This window comes from Diadema setosum, chromosome 17, assembly GCF_964275005.1.
Source record: "Diadema setosum chromosome 17, eeDiaSeto1, whole genome shotgun sequence".
NCBI classification, from domain to species: Eukaryota; Metazoa; Echinodermata; class Echinoidea; order Diadematoida; family Diadematidae; genus Diadema; species Diadema setosum.
In genome coordinates this window covers 5,688,866-5,707,363 of record NC_092701.1, presented here as the reverse complement: position 1 = coordinate 5,707,363, position 18,498 = coordinate 5,688,866, and the positions used below count along the sequence as shown (strand labels likewise).

General features: G+C 38.6%; 1 protein-coding gene across 1 annotated transcript in view; it reads left to right on the top strand.

The window, feature by feature from the left end:
• LOC140241121 (uncharacterized) overlaps window positions 1-8,273 on the top strand; it is a 95,109-nt gene extending 86,836 nt beyond the window's left edge. The window contains exon 13 of the mRNA XM_072320888.1: window positions 8,076-8,273. Coding sequence (XP_072176989.1) covers window positions 8,076-8,273 — 198 coding nt within the window. The remainder of the gene's footprint in view (window positions 1-8,075) is intronic.
• The last annotated feature ends 10,225 nt before the right edge of the window (window positions 8,274-18,498 follow it).

The window sequence follows — 18,498 nt, the reverse complement described above, 5'->3', positions numbered from 1 at the left end:
TACCTTTCATATGAAAAGGTTTTTGGCCAGAAGTCTACTATAATCACGTCCCTGCTGAGCGTGCACGCTGCCCGCACACACAGAACGCGAAGGTGGACGCTTTGAATTATTCATGAGCCTACACGGTCTGCCGCACACGTCGTGGACTCAGCAGTGATACGGACTGGTCCATTGTCGAATATGGGTAAAATGCTGCAGAAATAACGCAGGGGCAGTCATAGACATAGCATTATATCGATTAAACCTACATTGACAACATGAATTACATGCTTTTCATGAAGTTGTTTACATTATCTGCCTTTTAACTGACCACACACTCACACACACACACACACACACACACACACACACTCACTGAGGTATCAATCATATATTGCTGACAGTCGCCGGTGTAGCAACTTCAGTAAATTAATAGCAAAACCCAAGTACACTTTAAAAGATGCACAAATAAGAAACTGAAAGCTGATGTAGTGCAGATTCACAATCATGTTGGAATGTTGACCACTGCAAGTTCCACCGGCACTGCATTGCACTGCACTGCGCTTCATGCTCCACTCGCGGTTACCTACCTGGGCACGTTCACCCCCATTACACGATGGTGCACTCTGCGTATATGTGTTTGCCGAGAAAGATATGATTATCGAACATCATCGAAGAAGAAAATTTCCGTTTTCTATATCTTCTCAGCAGCATATAAGGTCATAACTGGTACAGTAGGTGGTCAGTTAATAAAAGGGTTCACTGCTGATTTCAGGAAACTTATAAATGAGAAATACATATCCAATTTACGTTATAACTCACGGTATATGAAATCATAACTCGTCCAAATGCAGCCACGAATAAACAGTGACGTCATGTTTCATTTTATGATAATGAGCTTCTCTGTGTCGCTGATTGTGATTGGATTAAGGACGGGACCTTCTCAGTTTTTTGGCAATTCCGACAAGACCTAAAATTCAATCCCAATGAGTTTCACATATATGATATGTGTCATTCGGTTGCGGAGATACAGCCTTTCAAATAGGGACGTATCACTGCATCACACGGCGAATACTGCAGAAAGTGTGTACAATCCTAAGGGGCAGTTATTCTGAAGTGAACTCACAAAGCTGTTTTTGAGCAGCCAGTCCGACGTTATTAGAAGTCCATTTATCTTCTTATTTTAGTATTCTATAGAAAAATGTCCTAAGACTAGAAAACCACTAGCCCCAAGTCCACGGACATCACTTATTTTATGATATTTCTCCATCAATGACAGAATGTCGGGTTTTGCTTGTGCGTCTCCATAGGTTATAACACAGGGTGCGCGCGCGCGTGTTCTGTGTCTATTATAAGACACAAGGTTTCCATATGATTTTCCCACTTTTAGTCCCTCATAGTTCGTGCTAACGAGAACACGCTCTCCCCCCCCCCCCTCTCTCTCTCTCTCTCCTGCCAACATAATGAACGAGTTGTTCAATCTGTGTAAAAGCACCACATTCGGCATATAATATTCAAATAGATTTTGCTAATAAGCCTTTCTGAAATCTGGCGTCTTCTCCCGTTGCCAAGGCAACATTAAAAAAATCACGTGTTTCCAATGATATGATACAATTGTTCAAGAAAAGTGGCTCACTTCATATTATTGGAATTACTTGTTCTATTTCAATAAAAGTTCAAATTATTCCCTTATATCTTCTCATGTTGCCATGGTAACACATCGTTTTTGAAAAATACACTTTTACTCATTTTACCGTAGCAAAGATGCCAAAAGTGACTAAAGATTTATGGACTTACAGCCACCTGTTCAAATTAATCGCAATGGGGATGATAAACAATCTCTGTTGCCATGGTTACACTTAAAAGATCCGGAAACTACCATGTATTTATGATGAAATAATGTAAAAAATTGAAATAAGTGTCTGAAAATATCTCATTCAATTTAAAGCTTTGTTTGCCATTAGCATCTTGGTTATACAAAGTCACATTTCCCCTAGGGCATGGTGATTGCTATAGCAACGACTTTGCAGAAATATTGATAGAACAAGAGCACTGGCATCAACCACAGCTTATATCACTAAATACACAATGCTCCAACTATGGCTCACTAAAACTAAAACTTAGTGGTCTATCGTTTACTATGACGCCTGTTTAGCAATCACGAAGCTCCAAATATTTTTCCATACTCGTCTGAATGTTCATACTCGCTTGAACATTCACTGAACGTTCAAACGAGATATATACAATAATTAATACAAGAACAATAATTTCTGTATGAAAGGAAACTATTTTCATAGGCCTGGGAGTAGGCTGGTACGTCGCGAACCCCAAGCTGTAATGCGCTTGCATGACGGTTAAAATGATTGTGCATCTTATTTGATGAAATGACCTATAATTCGAACTTCCATCTTCAAATATAAAGAATATCCACCTGAGAATCAACCTTAATAGTTACAATAATTATGGACAAATACAATGTGCAGCGTCATATACATCCCTTTGAAAAGAATGCTGCAGTGCCCATGGTTAAAGGGATGGTATAGTATTGGTCAGTTGGTTGAGAAGAGGATTCAGCATTTAACATTTTGCGAGATACTTTGAAACTGCTTTATGAAAAGATAAAGAGCATACAATTCTAAGGGAAGTTCAAAGTTTATCTGATAAAAAAAAAAAATCGGTTTTGAAATGGCTGAGATATCGCAAAACAAAGTAAAACAAAGCGATTTCAATAAAAGGTGGGTCCCAGACACCTTTTATCAGGATTGCCTGATTCTTGGATATCTCAGCCATTTCAAAACCAATGTTTTATGAAATAAACTTTGAATTCCTCCTACAATTATATGCTCTTCCATATTTCATAAGAGGTTTCTCATCACACACACGCACACACACACACACACATCATCATCATCATCATCAGCAGCAGCAGCAGCATCATCAGCAGCATCATCGAAAACACGTTGGAAACTTGGAGCCCCATCCAGTGGCGTATCTAGGGAAAACGGCGCCCGGGGCAAGCACGAAAATTGCGCCCCTAATTTCTGAAAAAGTGTTCAACCCCATGCAACCCCATCCCGGTAGGGACTTTAAACAAGGTCCACATGATGCTTTTTCAAACACTTAAAAGGGATCTTTTGAGGGTGATTTAAATGTAATGAATTTTGATAGATTTTGGCGAGCGAGCGCAGCGAGCGAGCCGAAAATTTTTGTATTTCAGCTTACAAAACATGGAATTCTTGTCATTTTTTGCTTACCAAATCTTACAATTCTAAACAAGATAGAGTGACGGCCTTATAGATAACGATTACCAAAAAACTGAGGACTTTAAAAAAATACTCTACATTAGTACGCGCGAGTGAGCTGAAATTTGTATATGTCCTCGTCAACATCACGTATTGTTCTTATCTTTTTTAATATAAATTTTGGCGAGCGAGCGCAGCGAGCGAGCCGCAAATTTTTGTATTTCAGCCTACAAAACATGGAATTCTTGTCATTTTTTGCTTATTGAATCTTACAATTATAGTGACGACCTTATAGATAACGATTTATACCAACAAAGTGAGGACTTGAAAAAATACTCTAAATTAGTACGAGCGAGTGAGCCGAAATTTGTATATTTCTGCGTCATCATTACGTTTTTTTTTTCTTATCTTTTTTTTTTTTTTTGCGCCCCCTCCCCCGTATGTTCGAAACCGTTGGCGTCCTCTTTTGATAAAATCGGCGATCGCTTCAGAACTAATGAAATTGCAGACGCTGCTCCGTGTAACATTTTTCCTGCTAAATATAAAATGACATGAGTGAACACAATAGACATTGTCATTTTGTCCGCTCATCGTCACGTTTTGTTCTTATCTTCTTCTCTTTTTTTATACAAATTTTGGGGAGCGAGCGCAGCGAGCGAGCCGAAAATTTTTGTATTTCAGCTTACAAATCATGAAACTCTTGTCATTTTTTGCTTATCAAATCTTACAATTCTAATCAAGATAATAGTGACGGCTTTATAGATAACGATTTATACCAACAAACCGAGGACTTGAAAAAATGATTTAAATTAGTACGAGCGAGTGAGCCGAAATTTGTATATTTCCGCGTCATCATTACGTCTTGTTACGTCTTGTTATCTTGTTTGATTCGGGTTTTTTTGCGCCCCCCCCCCCCTCCCGTATGTTCGAAACCGTTGGCGCCTTCTTTTGATCCAATTGGCGATTGCTTCAGAACGAAAGAAATTGCAGCCGCTGCTCCGTGAAACATTGTGCCTGCTAAATATAAAATTACATGTGTGAACACAATAGACACTGTCATTTTGTCATCATCACGTTTTGTTCTTACCTTCTTTTTTATATAAATTTTGGCGAGCGAGCGCAGTGAGCGAGCCGAAAATTTTTGTATTTCAGCTCACAGAACATGGAATTTTTGTGTGATCACAGTAAACATTGTCATTTTGTCCGCGTCATCATCATGTTTAGTTTTTATCTTGTTTGATTTGGTTTTCTGCCCCCCCCCCCCACCATTCTCCCTCCCCCCTTCCGGACGAGTTTTTTTTTTTTTTTCTTCTTCTTCTTCTTCTTCTTTTCTTTTTTTTTTTCTTCTTCTTCCTTTTTTTTCTTCTTCTTTGTTTTTTTTTTTCGTTTTTTTTTTTGCGCCCCCAAGGAGTGGCGCCCGGGGCACGTGCCCCCCTTGCCCCCCCCCCTAGATACGCCACTGGCCCCATCTCAACCGAAACTGTACCACCCTTACAAGATCAAGGTTCTTTCCATTTCCCCTCCCCCTTCCCCTGCCAGTTCCTCTTACCTCTGCCGCAGTGTATATCAGGGCAATCCCCCTCCCCCTCCCGACAATAACCCCCGGCTAGTTACTTGTTAGTGATAAGGTTAGAGTAAAGGTTAGGGTTAGGGTTGGGTTTAGGGTTACAGGATTAGGGTCAGAATTAGGATGAGGGTTAGGGTTAGGGGAAGGGTACGGGGTAATTGCCCTGGACCCCCTGCCGTAGGTCATTTCATTATCGGATTGATATGTAATGCTGATACCGCGGCAACAACACTTTTCACTGTGAATCTAGTAATAAATAAAGTTGCCCTGCGTTATCATCATTGTTACCATCGATAATTATAGCCATTACTACTATTAATGATACCTTTTAGTCTTGTCAATACGTATTTATCATCCTCTGTATTAGTCGTTACTGTTATTATCATTAAAAAATGTGAAGGTGTCTGAAAGTAGGATATAGAAAAATCACACAGTCCTCTATGCCCTGAATCGTTGCTCAGGTAAATAATTGTTCAGATTGATTTAAAATCAAGATTCACTTCTTCACGCAACACGACGTGCTTTAGCTGAAATAATTATACACGTGTATCATCATCTCCGAGACAATATCGAATTTTCATTGTGTAAAATCCAAGCAGTTTTTTTTTTTTTTTTTTTTTTTTGGTCCCCGCCGAACGAGTTCGAGCAAGGGACTATGAATCGGGCTCCGTACGTGTGTGCGTCCGTGTGTCCGTGCGTCCGTGCGTCCGTGTGTGATCAAAATCTTCAATTTGCTACTTCTCTGTCATTTATGAGCCAATTTTGATTCTGTTTGCTTTATATGCTAGCACTACATGGGAGCTTTGAAATTTGTACACAGAATTTCAGTTGTGACCTTTGACCTTTGACCTATGTAGTACATTTTGCTACAAAATGCTACTCCTTCGCCATTTCTAACCCGATTTCGATTCCGTTTGCTTTATGTGATGGCACTAGGTGAGGGCTTCAAAACTTCTAGACAGAAATTTGACCTTTGACTTCTTTTACCTTTGACCTTGACTTTTGACCTACATTGTACATTGGCTACAAAATGCTACTCCTTCGCCATTTCTAACCCAATTTGGATTCCGTTTGCTTTATGTGATGGCACTAGGTAGGGCTTCAAAACTTCTAGACAGAATTTTGACCTTTGACTTCTTTGACCTTTGACCTTGATTTTTTACCTATATTGTACAGTTTGCTACAAAATGCTACTTCCGGCGGGGACATATATTAAGCACCGCGTAATTTCTATTTTCCTTGTTTTCCTGATTACGACAACTTATCTTATTATCACAGTGAATTTATTTCATTTTCGGATTACGAACCTCATTTCATTTTCGGATTAACGAGCCTCATTTCGTTTTCGGATTAACGAGCCTTATTTCAATTTCGGATTAACGAGCCTCATTTCATTTTCGGATTAACGAGCCTTATATCATTTTCGGATTAACGTGCGTTATTTCATTTTCGGATTGACGAACCTTCGGAATAACGAACCTTATCATATATTCGGATTAATGAACCTTCGGAATAACGGACCCTATTTTATTTTCGAATCAGCGAACCTTCGGAATAACGAACCCTCGAAATTGGGACCCTTATTTCATTTTCGGATTAATGAACCTTCGGAATACCGAACCCTATTTTATGTTCGGATTTACGGGCCTTCGGAATAGCGAACCCTATAACATTTTCGGATCAACGAACCCTCGGAATAACGAACCTTCGGAATAACGCCACAAATGTTCGGATTAACGAACCCTTTTTCATTTTCGGATTAACGAACCTGTAGTAGGTATAGGAAATTTGCGGGTTTCGGATCAACGAACCTTCGGAATAACGAACCTTCGGAATAACGAACCTTCGGAATAACGAACAGCACCCGAATTAAGAACGCAATCAATCGAAAACGACCCGCACGTATCTCAAGCATTATTTTCGATATCTAATGCATTGCATACTGTCAGAAGTCGATCTCTATTAAAGCTGGTATCTCACTGAGCGGCGAACGTTTGCGAACGTAGCGAATTTGAGATTCGCCAACTTTTCTGACGAATGTTTGCAAAAAATCAAGGTTCGCTTCTGCCATTTAAGCCCCCTCACACCTGAGCGAATGTAGGGGGACGAAGGGGGACGTATGGGAAAAACGCACGAAATGCGCGCGAATTCAAAGATTTCAAATAAAATTGCTTTCAAATCATCCGATTATAAACTAAAGTCAAATATGATTAACGAACGGTAAAAGAAGGATAAATATGACATGCGAAGGATAACGATTCTTCGGTTCACTTCTGTGAGTAAATTGCGGCCGAAGGTGAGCGAAGGGTTGATATGACCCGATAAGACGAACGAACGATGAGAAATGGTTTGATATTGCGTGCGATTGGAAACGAAGACGAAATAATAGATCAAGTGTTCTCGTACGTGTGTGCGCGCTCCTCGGGGAGTAAAAAGCGACCAGGTCCGTCCAGATTTCAGTGCGATGACGAGTTAGGTAGATATGAAGAGAGTTATTTCTTATGAACATTATGTGCAAAAACGTCAGGAAGCTCATCAATTGAAAATGTATACATAAAAATACCAACATTATAATGAAACAAATCAATCAATTTCAGATTTTTGCTTCTACACAAAAGATCATTTGTGTGAAATAAATATCCAACATTATTAATTATTCTTAAAGCACGTTTTTGAAGAAGAAAAAGGGGTATCAAGCAAAAACTGAGATGAATTGCACTAATTGCTATCATTAATTTAGCAAAAATTTATTGAAACAGTAACAATGGAGGTTAGGTGATAACAAATCTGACGTACCCCTAAATTAACTCGACCTACCCCCTTTCCCCTATGGTATCATACCTACCACCAACATCGCACCAGACAAATTTGTAGTCACTGTCCACTATAGCCAACAGTATTATACTAAAAAAGCCCTTGTAGTTGTAGTATAGCGAGCCAGACAGAGGAGGCTTAATGATTGCCACATGCTTGCCATCAATAGCTGCCACACAGTGGGGAAAATTCCACCGCTTGTAGAATCCACCAGCAAGTTGTCTCCATCCATCAGGGGTTGAAGGGGCTGTCATGACTTCATCTGCATACTCGTCACATACATCATGGCCCGACACACTTCCCTGACCACTACAGATAGGGTGTTTTCAGGCATCCTCCACCCATACTGCATGTCGGAGTACTTGGTGCCAGACATAAGATGACGGAGAGTAGCTGCCAACTTGAGACCTTCTTCCAGCGGCTCTCTGTACCAGGTGTTACTGCCTCCTGATTCTTCTTCTGACCCTCTCCAGGATTTCATCGTAGAGTTCAGAGGGCATGCAGAAAAATTTCTTGAAAGTCGAAGGGTCTTCTCTTCGGAGCTCAACCAACAGCTGGCCGTAGATTCCAAAAGCCCTTCTTCTGGCAGGATTCAGCCATGTCCTTCTCCAGATACGACGTCGTCTGAAGCCTCGTCTCCATCTGAAGCGGCCTCTGATGAACTGGTGTAGGTTCAGCTGCTGATGTATAACTTTATTCTGAGCCATTGCCAGTAAATATTGGACTCTGAGGCGGGCTGCATCTTCCATTTTTCTGAAGAAACTTTGAAACTTTCGGGTGGAATGTTTATATGAGTAGCGTGGTGAGTGACTGGTCACAGAGAGCAGCTCAGCATTCGCCAATTTTTTTCGTCAGGTCATTCGCTTGTATTCGTATCACTTCGCAATCCATAGTTTGTCATAGTATCTCTTAGACTTGCCTTCGTGTATGCATCGCTATTCAAATTTAGTAAAAGTCAATCTTGGTTTCCCTTCGCATAGAAGATGGCAAGCGAAAATACGTTTGTCATAGTATCTTCGTTTCTATGCGCACGTCATATCTAGTCATCGTGTTGCTTCGTTTAGGGTTCTTTCGAGATCGGTCCACCTTGGCAAAAGCGCGATGAGGGACTATGCGTGACAACAGCACACGAACGATAAACGAACGATTACCACAGACTAAATAAGAGACGCAAATTCAAGCAAATGACTGACGATTTTTCAATTCGTCGGGAAATTTTAAACATGTTAAAAAATCCCGTGCGAATTTGAATAATCGCAACTGTTAGTTCAGAAGGTGTACGAACCCAAACACGAAGGGTAAATATGATTTACTATCAATTACCATTGAAAACGATTATTCAAAAAATACCTTTCGCCAGCCATAGCAAGTCATATTTCAGGCATTCGCTCAGGTGTGAGGGGGCCTTTAGCGACAGTTAGCGAATTCAAGCGAAGTTTAGCGACAAATTAGCAACACTTCAGCGAATGTTTGCGAAAGTGTTTGCGAAACACAGGTGGCGACTATTAGCGACTGTTAGCAGATGTTAGCGACAGTTTTGCAAATATTAGCAACTGTTTGAAAATCCTTTGCGACAATTTGCGAATGTTCTGGGACCTAGAAAAGTATTATTATTATTATTATTATTATTATTATTAGTAGTAGTAGTAGTAGTAGTATTATCATTATTATTATCATTATTATTATTATTATTATTATTATTATTATTATTATTATTTATTCGGCAATTCAACATACAATACAAGTGGACATAAAATACAAACAGAAAGTCGTATTACATGATATAAAAATTGTGGCGATTCCAGGTGCATGCCGCTGGTTGCCAGGGGAGGAAAAGGCAAACTTAATCACCGAGGCTCGAGACCTTCCTCCCCGACCAGTGCATGCACCCAGACTCAGCTATATCAATGTAAAACAGTTACAAACATTATCAAATAATACATTATTACACTAAAACGCGTTGCATTCAAACACAAATATGGCAAGAACTATCACTGAATATGACCGATGCCCCACCCTGACCTGATGGTGTTAGCTCATCCAGCAAAACTGGTGATTTGATGTTCTTTCCACAAACCCCCCCCCCCCCAAAAAAAAAAAAAAAACAAACAAAGTGTCATTGTGGTACCATGGCAGCACATTGCCCAACGATGATCAGAAATATATTCTGCTCATTTTAAAACTGAACATCCTTCCCAAAATATCAATGCAGAAACCCAACCAATAGAGTGAGCGAAGCACTGGTCTTTTTTCCCCTAAAAATAATGTTGCCATGGCAACACATTGTCTTACACACCGACAATTGACAAGAGTTGCACAGTCATAGGAAAACAGCAACATACTCAAATACTGTAAATTGAGGGAGTGTTCAGTGCACAATTAACTGTACGCTTTGGATACAAAAAACGTGGTTACTATAACAATATCTTGCTTTAACACTGAAAAAAAAATGCACACCTACAGTGTATATACTATTCCGGACATCTACCAAACCCTAGGTCAAATGCCTATAAAACATGAGCCACACAGGGCACATTGTCTGCACATTTACATACTATGGTGGTCACACAATGGCAAAATACAAAACTAAAGCACATTTTCACTATTTTCAATTAGCCTATTTAAAAAATACTTATACCATGGATACACATTGTATAACAATATCAGAAGACGAAATCTGCATATCTGTACGCACTAACTACAACAACCAAATGTGTGAAATTTTATATAAAATACTCTAAGATTGAGGAAGCCGGTACCAGGCGATTATAGTCAGACCCATAAAACGAACATACAACCTTCCACTGAATTCAGATCTCTTGTGACAACCGTTTAAGATGGTTTTCCATTATATGGAAATAAATTTCTGCCAAGAAGAGGCTCAACGTGCTGCTTTCCTTGAAGAGCTGCTTTGCCAGGCTGCTGCCACAGCTATCGTGCAGCATAAGAGAAAGAAGATAAAGAAAAACAAGAAAGGAAGAAGAAAAGAAAGACTGTTTGGGTCAGAGAGTGGTTGTTACAGAGGACAGACTTTGGTCAATATGAAAACCTTTTGCAGCAATCACATGATGGAGATGTCAAGAGCTTCAAGAACTTTCTTAGAGTGGAACCTTGCCTGTTTCAGGAGCTTTTATATAAGAACCACATGGTTACTTGTTCGCTAGCAGTGGCGAATCGAATAAAAATGTTAGCGACACAGTATTACGACCGTTTGCGAATTCTTACGAGTGTTTTGCGAATGTTTGCAACTGTTAGCGAAAGCGCAAATTCGCAAAGGTTCGCGAAGAAATTTTGAACATGTTCAAAATTTCTTTGCGACTAGAAAAACTGTTTGCGACAATAAAAACCGTTTGCGAACTTTCTTGCAACTGTTAACGAACCTTTTGTAACCCTTTACGAACCCTGGCGAAATCCCAAATTCGCTACGTTCGCAAACGTTCGCCGCTCAGTGAGATAGAGACAGTGGAAGGCAGACAGAACCATTTCCATAACATATGTTCATTATTGTTGCTGCAGTCATTGTTATCGATATTATGCTTAATACAGGATGTGACTGGAATCCCTGCTGGCGAAAACCATACAAACCAGAGCCAGATGATGCAGAAGAAGAATCCATGCTGAGTATGATATATTTCGCTATAACTTACCTTTGCTGTAAAGCAGATAGTTATACGTTTTTAAGCTGATTTTTTTTTTTGTTCTTGTATGTTTTTATTTCTTGATTTGCAAGTATTTGAAATATCATTTACAGAAGTGACACTACATGCAAAAACGATTTGTAATGCTTTACCTATAAGGACACCATTGGGATTTGTCGATATCTTCGTTTATCTTTCTCTTATTCTCTTTCTCCATTTCTAATACATAATTATTATTGATTTTTTTGTAACATGTATGTATAATAATATATGTATCGTATATGGTTCCATGACATTTGCTCCGGCGACATATGCTCCGATGACAATTGCTCCGAAAAATGCGACAAATGCTCCGCGACAATTGCTCCGTGACAATCGCTCCGCCGAAATTTGCTCCGCCGACAGTAGTAAATTGTTAAAAATTTCTGATTTGTATTTATATCATGTTGGAATTTTCATGTATAAGTTGAATACTGGTGACCTTCGTAGTATATTTTCCTCAATGTTTGTGAAAAACAGTGATATTCATACTTACCCTACAAGACACAGTGAATCCTATCATTTTTCTCCTGTTCGTACATAGCCCTTAAGACAATTACATCTACCGGCCCTTCTTTCTGGAATGAGTTAGATTCGGTTCGGTTGCACTCAAGTTCTTTAAGCTCCTTTAAGAAAAATCTGAAAGCCAATTTTCTAAAATCCTATGTGTAATTATTTTGCCGTAATCGCTTATTTTTTTTTTTGGCATATACTTAAATGATGCCTCGCTCGGATGACTTCACCAGTTTGATTAACTTGCTACTTTTTTAAGCATTTATACCATAAAGTTAATCATAAAACATTATATACTATACTTTGTACATCCCGTAAACATTGTAATATTCTCGATATTTTGAATTTTGCATGTTACGTCACTTCTGACTTTGATATACTGTACTAAAACCCTATGTTATATTTTTGGAACCCACATCCTACAAGCTCTGCTTTTTAGTGGGTTCCTCATATTACACGTTAATTATATGTCCTTATACATTTGTGCATTATTGGTTCAAACTGACCATTGTGTGAAATGCTCCGGCGACATTTGCTCCGGCGACAAATGCTCCGGCGAAATTTGCTCCAGCGACATTTGCTCCGGCGACGTTCGCTCCTACGACAAATGCTCCGGCGACATTATTTTGCTCCAGCGACGTTTGCTCCGGCGACATCTGCTCCTACGGCAAATGCTCCCAAGGTGCGACAATTGCTCCGGTGACATTTGCTCCGGCAGTATTTGCTCCTACGACATTTGCTCCGACGTCATATGATGCAAAGGTCTGAAAGTACGCACAGATACGACATTTGCTTCGGCGACAATTGCTCCGGTGACAATTGCTCCGACGACATTTGCTCCGACGTCATATGATGCAAAGGTCTCTATTCAACTATATATATATATATATATATTTCTGTGTTACCCAAAAACGTTAGTGTTTTGATTCTGTAATTGCTCTCCTGATTCTGATCAATAAAAAAATAATTTATTTCATCACAACTTTTTACTCCGCTTCATACTCGGAAGTGTAAATCCAGCATGTTTTCTTTCTAGAAATCACTACAAAATAACTACATACCTAACAGACTTAGGCCGTATGCAGTATTTTACTCTGTGTACGTGTTTTATTTATTTTATTTATTTATTTCACATCTTTAAAAGGGGTAGCCCAAGTCAGTATTAGCTGGTTTTCATCGCGGCCCTTTAAAACACGATACATAAAAACAGTGCAGAATCTCACTTACTAACAATACATTTCAAAACATTTAAATACAAATCGAAGGACAAAGCATGATGATACTAGTATGGTATTAAAAAAAAATGAAATACTAAAACGATTCCTAGGTTAAACGTAGGAAAAAAAAAACATACATCAAAATTACACTAAAGTTGGTACCCCGAATAAATTCAGTTGATACAATGAGAATAGGTTTTAAGAATTGAAAGGCATATATGCTTACAACAATCCAGTGTACAATGGTAACTTCAGATATTGCATATAAAATCATATATGATAATTATTGTACATATTATATTTCATAATAAACCGTTTTATAAAAATGGCATAAGTACATGGGTTAAACAAATCATAATTAATAGAAACAGAAATTGATAAAATGGACTTTGCAACAGGTGACATAATTGATGTCAATATAACAACTTCAAGTAGGCTAGTATTATTGTTCTCTTGTAGGAAAAAAGGAATTCTTGCATTTGGACATTTATTACTGGGAAGATTTTTTAAAGTTGATTTGTGAAATTCATTGGGGAAAAATGAACAATAACATTTAATACACAAATTATACCTCTGGTATAATTAATCCTGTGTGGGTATTGACTATTGAGAAGGGGTCCTCCTGGTATGAAAAACATATATGTACATCATAATCTACATTTAAACAATTCCAAATTAGGCGAACATCGTGTCTCTATGGGCAGATTATTCTAATCGGATATTGCTGAGAATATAAATGATCGCTTGTAAAATTCAGTATTACATAGAGGAGACTCAAGTTTGAGTTGATGTGAATTACGTGTTATGCGTTGCGCTACGTCATCGTGCAAAACAAATTTGTTTTGTGTGTGGGGTGCAGGTGTGTGGGGTTGTGGGTGTGTGTCAAGGAGGGGGATTATCTACAATAATGCGATATACGGGCGCTATATATCGTATAGTCTTTTCCAAACCGTTACGAATAATGTCCTGAAACAAAAGCTTGACAAGCACACAGTTTGAATATCCAACGACGAACAATAATGGGAAAAATGTGACAAGATTGAATTATCACGTTTCGCAGCTTATAACAATGCAATATACTCAGTACATGATTATAAGTAAGGAGTATACAAAATACGAAGATCACACTCCTGCAATACCAATTATTAATGTCAGGAAAATATGATCTAACATATTTCTTGAAACATTGACCTTCAATCTATTGTGTCACTTTCAGGAAAGTTCCAGAGACTTGGATCAGTATGTGAAAGCGTAATTTGAGTTAATGATATTGTGAGAAGAAGAAAATATGGGTTTCCTTGTTTAATTGTCTATTTTTGTTAAACATTGACCTTCAATCTATTGTGTCACTTTCAGGAAAGTTCCAGAGACTTGGATCAGTATGTGAAAGCGTAATTTGAGTTAATGATATTGTGAGAAGAAGAAAATATGGGTTTCCTTGTTTAATTGCCTATTTTTGTTATTTCGTTTCATTCGTTCGTTATCTTTATTAAGGATTCTCCATTTGATCTTTCAAAAGTAATTTCAAAAGAGTCAATATGCAATAACTATGAATAAAACAAAGAAACAAAAACATGTATAATACTTAGGAGAAGTCCAGGAAGATTTTTTTTTTCCGCCGGAGAAATTGTGAGGAGGGCATTGTTCACCCTTAAAATCGTCTCATCTTCTAAACAAATTTCGCCTGATATAATTTCGCCAGATCAATTATCGAACCGTTGGAACGAATTGCCCTCGGAGGACCGTTCGAGCAAATGTCTCTGGAACATTCGCTGTCGGAGCAAATGTCTTACCTTTGTATAGCAAAGGTGGTACAAGAAGTTTTCGTAGGAGCAATTGTCGCTGGAGTAAATGTCGCCAGAGCAAATGTCGTACCTGTCTTTACCTTCAGACTTTTGCATCATATGACGTCGGAGCAAATGTCGTAGGAGCAATTATCACCGGAGCAAATGTCGTACCTGTCTGAAGGTACAAACGTACCTTCAGACTTTTGCATTAGGCCTATATGACGTCGGAGCATCTGCGGTAAGAGCAATTGTCGCCGGAGCAAATGTCCCCGGAGCAATTGCCATAGGAGCAATTATCGCCGGAGCAAATGTCGCTGGAGCATTTGACGCCAGAGCAATTATTGTCGCCGGAGCAAATGTCCCCGGAGCAATTGTCGCACATTAGGAGCAATTGTCGTAGGAGCAAATATCGCCGGAGCAAATGTCGCCGGAGCATTTGACGCCAGAGCAATTGTCGTAGGAGCAATTGTCACAGGAGCAATTGTCGCCAGAGCAAAAATCGCCGGAGCATTTGTCGGCGGAGCATTTGTCGCATTTTTCGGAGTAATTGTCGTCGGAGCATTTGTCCCAGGAGCATAGGTCGTGTCACCATCGTATATATATGTATGTATATATATATATATATATATATATATATATATATATATATATATATATAATAATTATATTTAACGGGTTTTTATGATACGAAACAAATCATTAGAGCATATCATGGTTGGGCGAGCACTGTCCACTTTTGGAGAGGATGTATATTTGATTGTGGAGGAATTCACTTTTCTCTACCTGAGATGAGCAGTTCTCTGCCGTGTACTATTGTATGGTGGGTTTGACATTGATTATGCTGGATATGAGTTCGAGTGGCGAATGGTATTGTGTTGTATTAACAAATAAACGTTTATGAGTGGGTAATCATAATTATTTTGAAAAGCATTGTCCATAGTTGATATTTGGTATTTGCTAAGAATTGTCAGCTGATATTGCTATACTTGCATGTCACCAATTGTTTTATTGTTTGTGTTATAAAAAAAAAAAAAAAAACATCCTTTTTGGGTCTGGACAATTTTATGAACACACTTTCTTTTAAGGGGCATAACTGAATCACTCATGTTTACTACTCATGTTTATAAACGCTTTAATCCGAAAAAAAAAATATTGAAGTAAGATTCAGCATTATGTACACATGATATAACAGCAACATCGACAGCAGCAAAAAATAGAGTCGAGTAAATAGACAAGTTTTCAACGACCGTGACCTTGTTTAGGTGCCATTCTGTAAAATCCAATTGATAGCTGTAGCTTTATAACCACATGTCATTCCAATGACACATTTTTTTTTTTTTTTTTGCAGTAATAGATTTCAAATCAGTGTCTTCTAATACGTCAGAATCATCAGTCAGGATTATATGACTTGAGCGTTCGCGAGCGGCAAGACCTTAAAACTTCTAATTTCGCAACTGACTTTATATATCCCTATAAATACCTTTTTCCTGTCCTTTTGGATTTTTCCCTTTTTTATTTTTATTTTTTTAAAGAAATCTCGTTTCAATAGGCAACACAAAAACGTCTTTTTTCTTTCTCGGTAATTCGTGTTTTATAAAGAAAATTTATCTATTTTTTTCTCTTTTTTTAATGAAATGAATTCCTGGTACACCCATATCTCCCCCCCTACACACACACGGACACACACACATACACATGCATCCCCCCCCCACACACACACACGCACACGTATACAGCCAAGAGCACCGCTACGATTACTGCAGACAATGAATACCAGCAGAGTCGTATAGTTATAGTGTGCGGCGGGCTTTAGAATTGTCATGATACTGCATAAATTCATATCCATCATGATTTTCATATAAACCCATCGGACATTCAGCAATTTCTATAGTGGATAACATTTACTTCACCTAAAGTTGATATCCAATCTCTGTGCAACCTAATTTTCGTGTCCTAAAATTTACCGAAGTGGGCAGTGCTCACTCAATCATGAAAATAGAATATTTGTGTGTGTGTGTGTGTGTGTGTGTGTGTGTGTGTGTGTGCGCGCACGCGCGAATGTCATAATTATGATAAAAAAGATTTTCAGCTATCCATAGATAGGGCCCAACATCTTTGTGAATTCGAGAGAACAAAATGTACTGGTGATCAATGCTATAGTCTGCATTTTCATGGGGGTTCGGGTTGGGGTATAGTCGGTATATGTACACACACACACACACACACACACACACACACACACACACACACACATATATATATATATACCGGGTGTCCCCAAAAAAGCGGAATGGTGGATTTTCAGTATCTTGCGTTCTAAAAGATATATGTCTCTTGACATCATTAGAAAGAGCATCTTCCGCAAAAAACAATGATACCTATATCATTAAATTTGGTTCTGTACTTTTTATTCTACGCTAATTTCTTTAAATGAAGTCATTTTCAAATTTCGCCGGATTTTTGCGACTTATGAGATATTAATTTGGGTGCGAAACGTGTTCCATACGGTGAATTATGTAAGCTCGTTGATCCATGTCGACAAAAGATACAGCTTTCGCCTTAGGCGCGCACAAATACACACAGACACACAGACACAAACTCACCCACACACTGTTTTTTCCTGGCCCGCGCCCTATGTGAAAGCTGTATCTTTTGTTGACACGGATCACCGAGCTTACACAATATTCACCGTTTGGATCACGTGTCGCATTCAAATTATATATCATAATTATATTGTGCAATTATTTATATCATATAGTTATATCTCATAAGTCGCAAAAATCCGGCAAAATTTGAAAATGACTGTATTTACAGAAATTAGCGTAGAATAAAAAGTACTGAACCAAATTTACTCATTTTGGTATCATTGTCTTCTGCGGAAGATTTTCTTTCTAATGATGTCAAAAAACATATCCCTTTTAGAACGCAAGGTACTGAAAATCCACCCTTCCGCTTTTTTTTGTGGAACACCCGGTATATATATATATATATATATATATATATATATATATATATATACATATCCAGGGCTCGACACTAACGGTGGCCCGGTGGCCTGGGGCCACCACAAACGTACGTCGGGCCACCAAAATTTAAGAAATGAAGAATTTGGTGGCCTGATCGGGCCACCAAAAAAGGTCGGATGTTTGCCTTTGGGCCACCAAAAACAAAAGTTAGTGTGGAGCCCTGCATATACATATATTTTATTTACATGAATAATATGCATGTAAACATACATAGGGCCTAATTAGGATACAGAATGTTTTATGTTGTGTATGTGCGTGTTTAGGATCTTCTCTTTGTTGGTTTTACTTCCATTTCTAAGGAACATCGCCTATCTCGTCGCTTACAAAGGAACAAGTACATCGATGCAAAGAAGAACTGAAGGCGTATTACCGTACATCACAACGCAAGGTCACTGTAGAGCCACTTAATTTTATGGAACGTGTTGACCTGGATGACATTTACACAGATTTGAGTCTCATTGAACGAAGTGGCCTGAGTAAAAGACCAATAAAGTACGACTACATGTTGACCAATTGTGAGTATGGAAAAATTCTCCTCAATGGTGAAGGAGGTGTTGGAAAAACAACTCTTTGCGCTAAGATCGCTTGGGACTGGTGCCATGGAAAAATTCTCAACGATTTGGACATGGTGATTTTAATTCCTCTTCGTAATGCCCCTGTCAGGAAAAGTATTGGT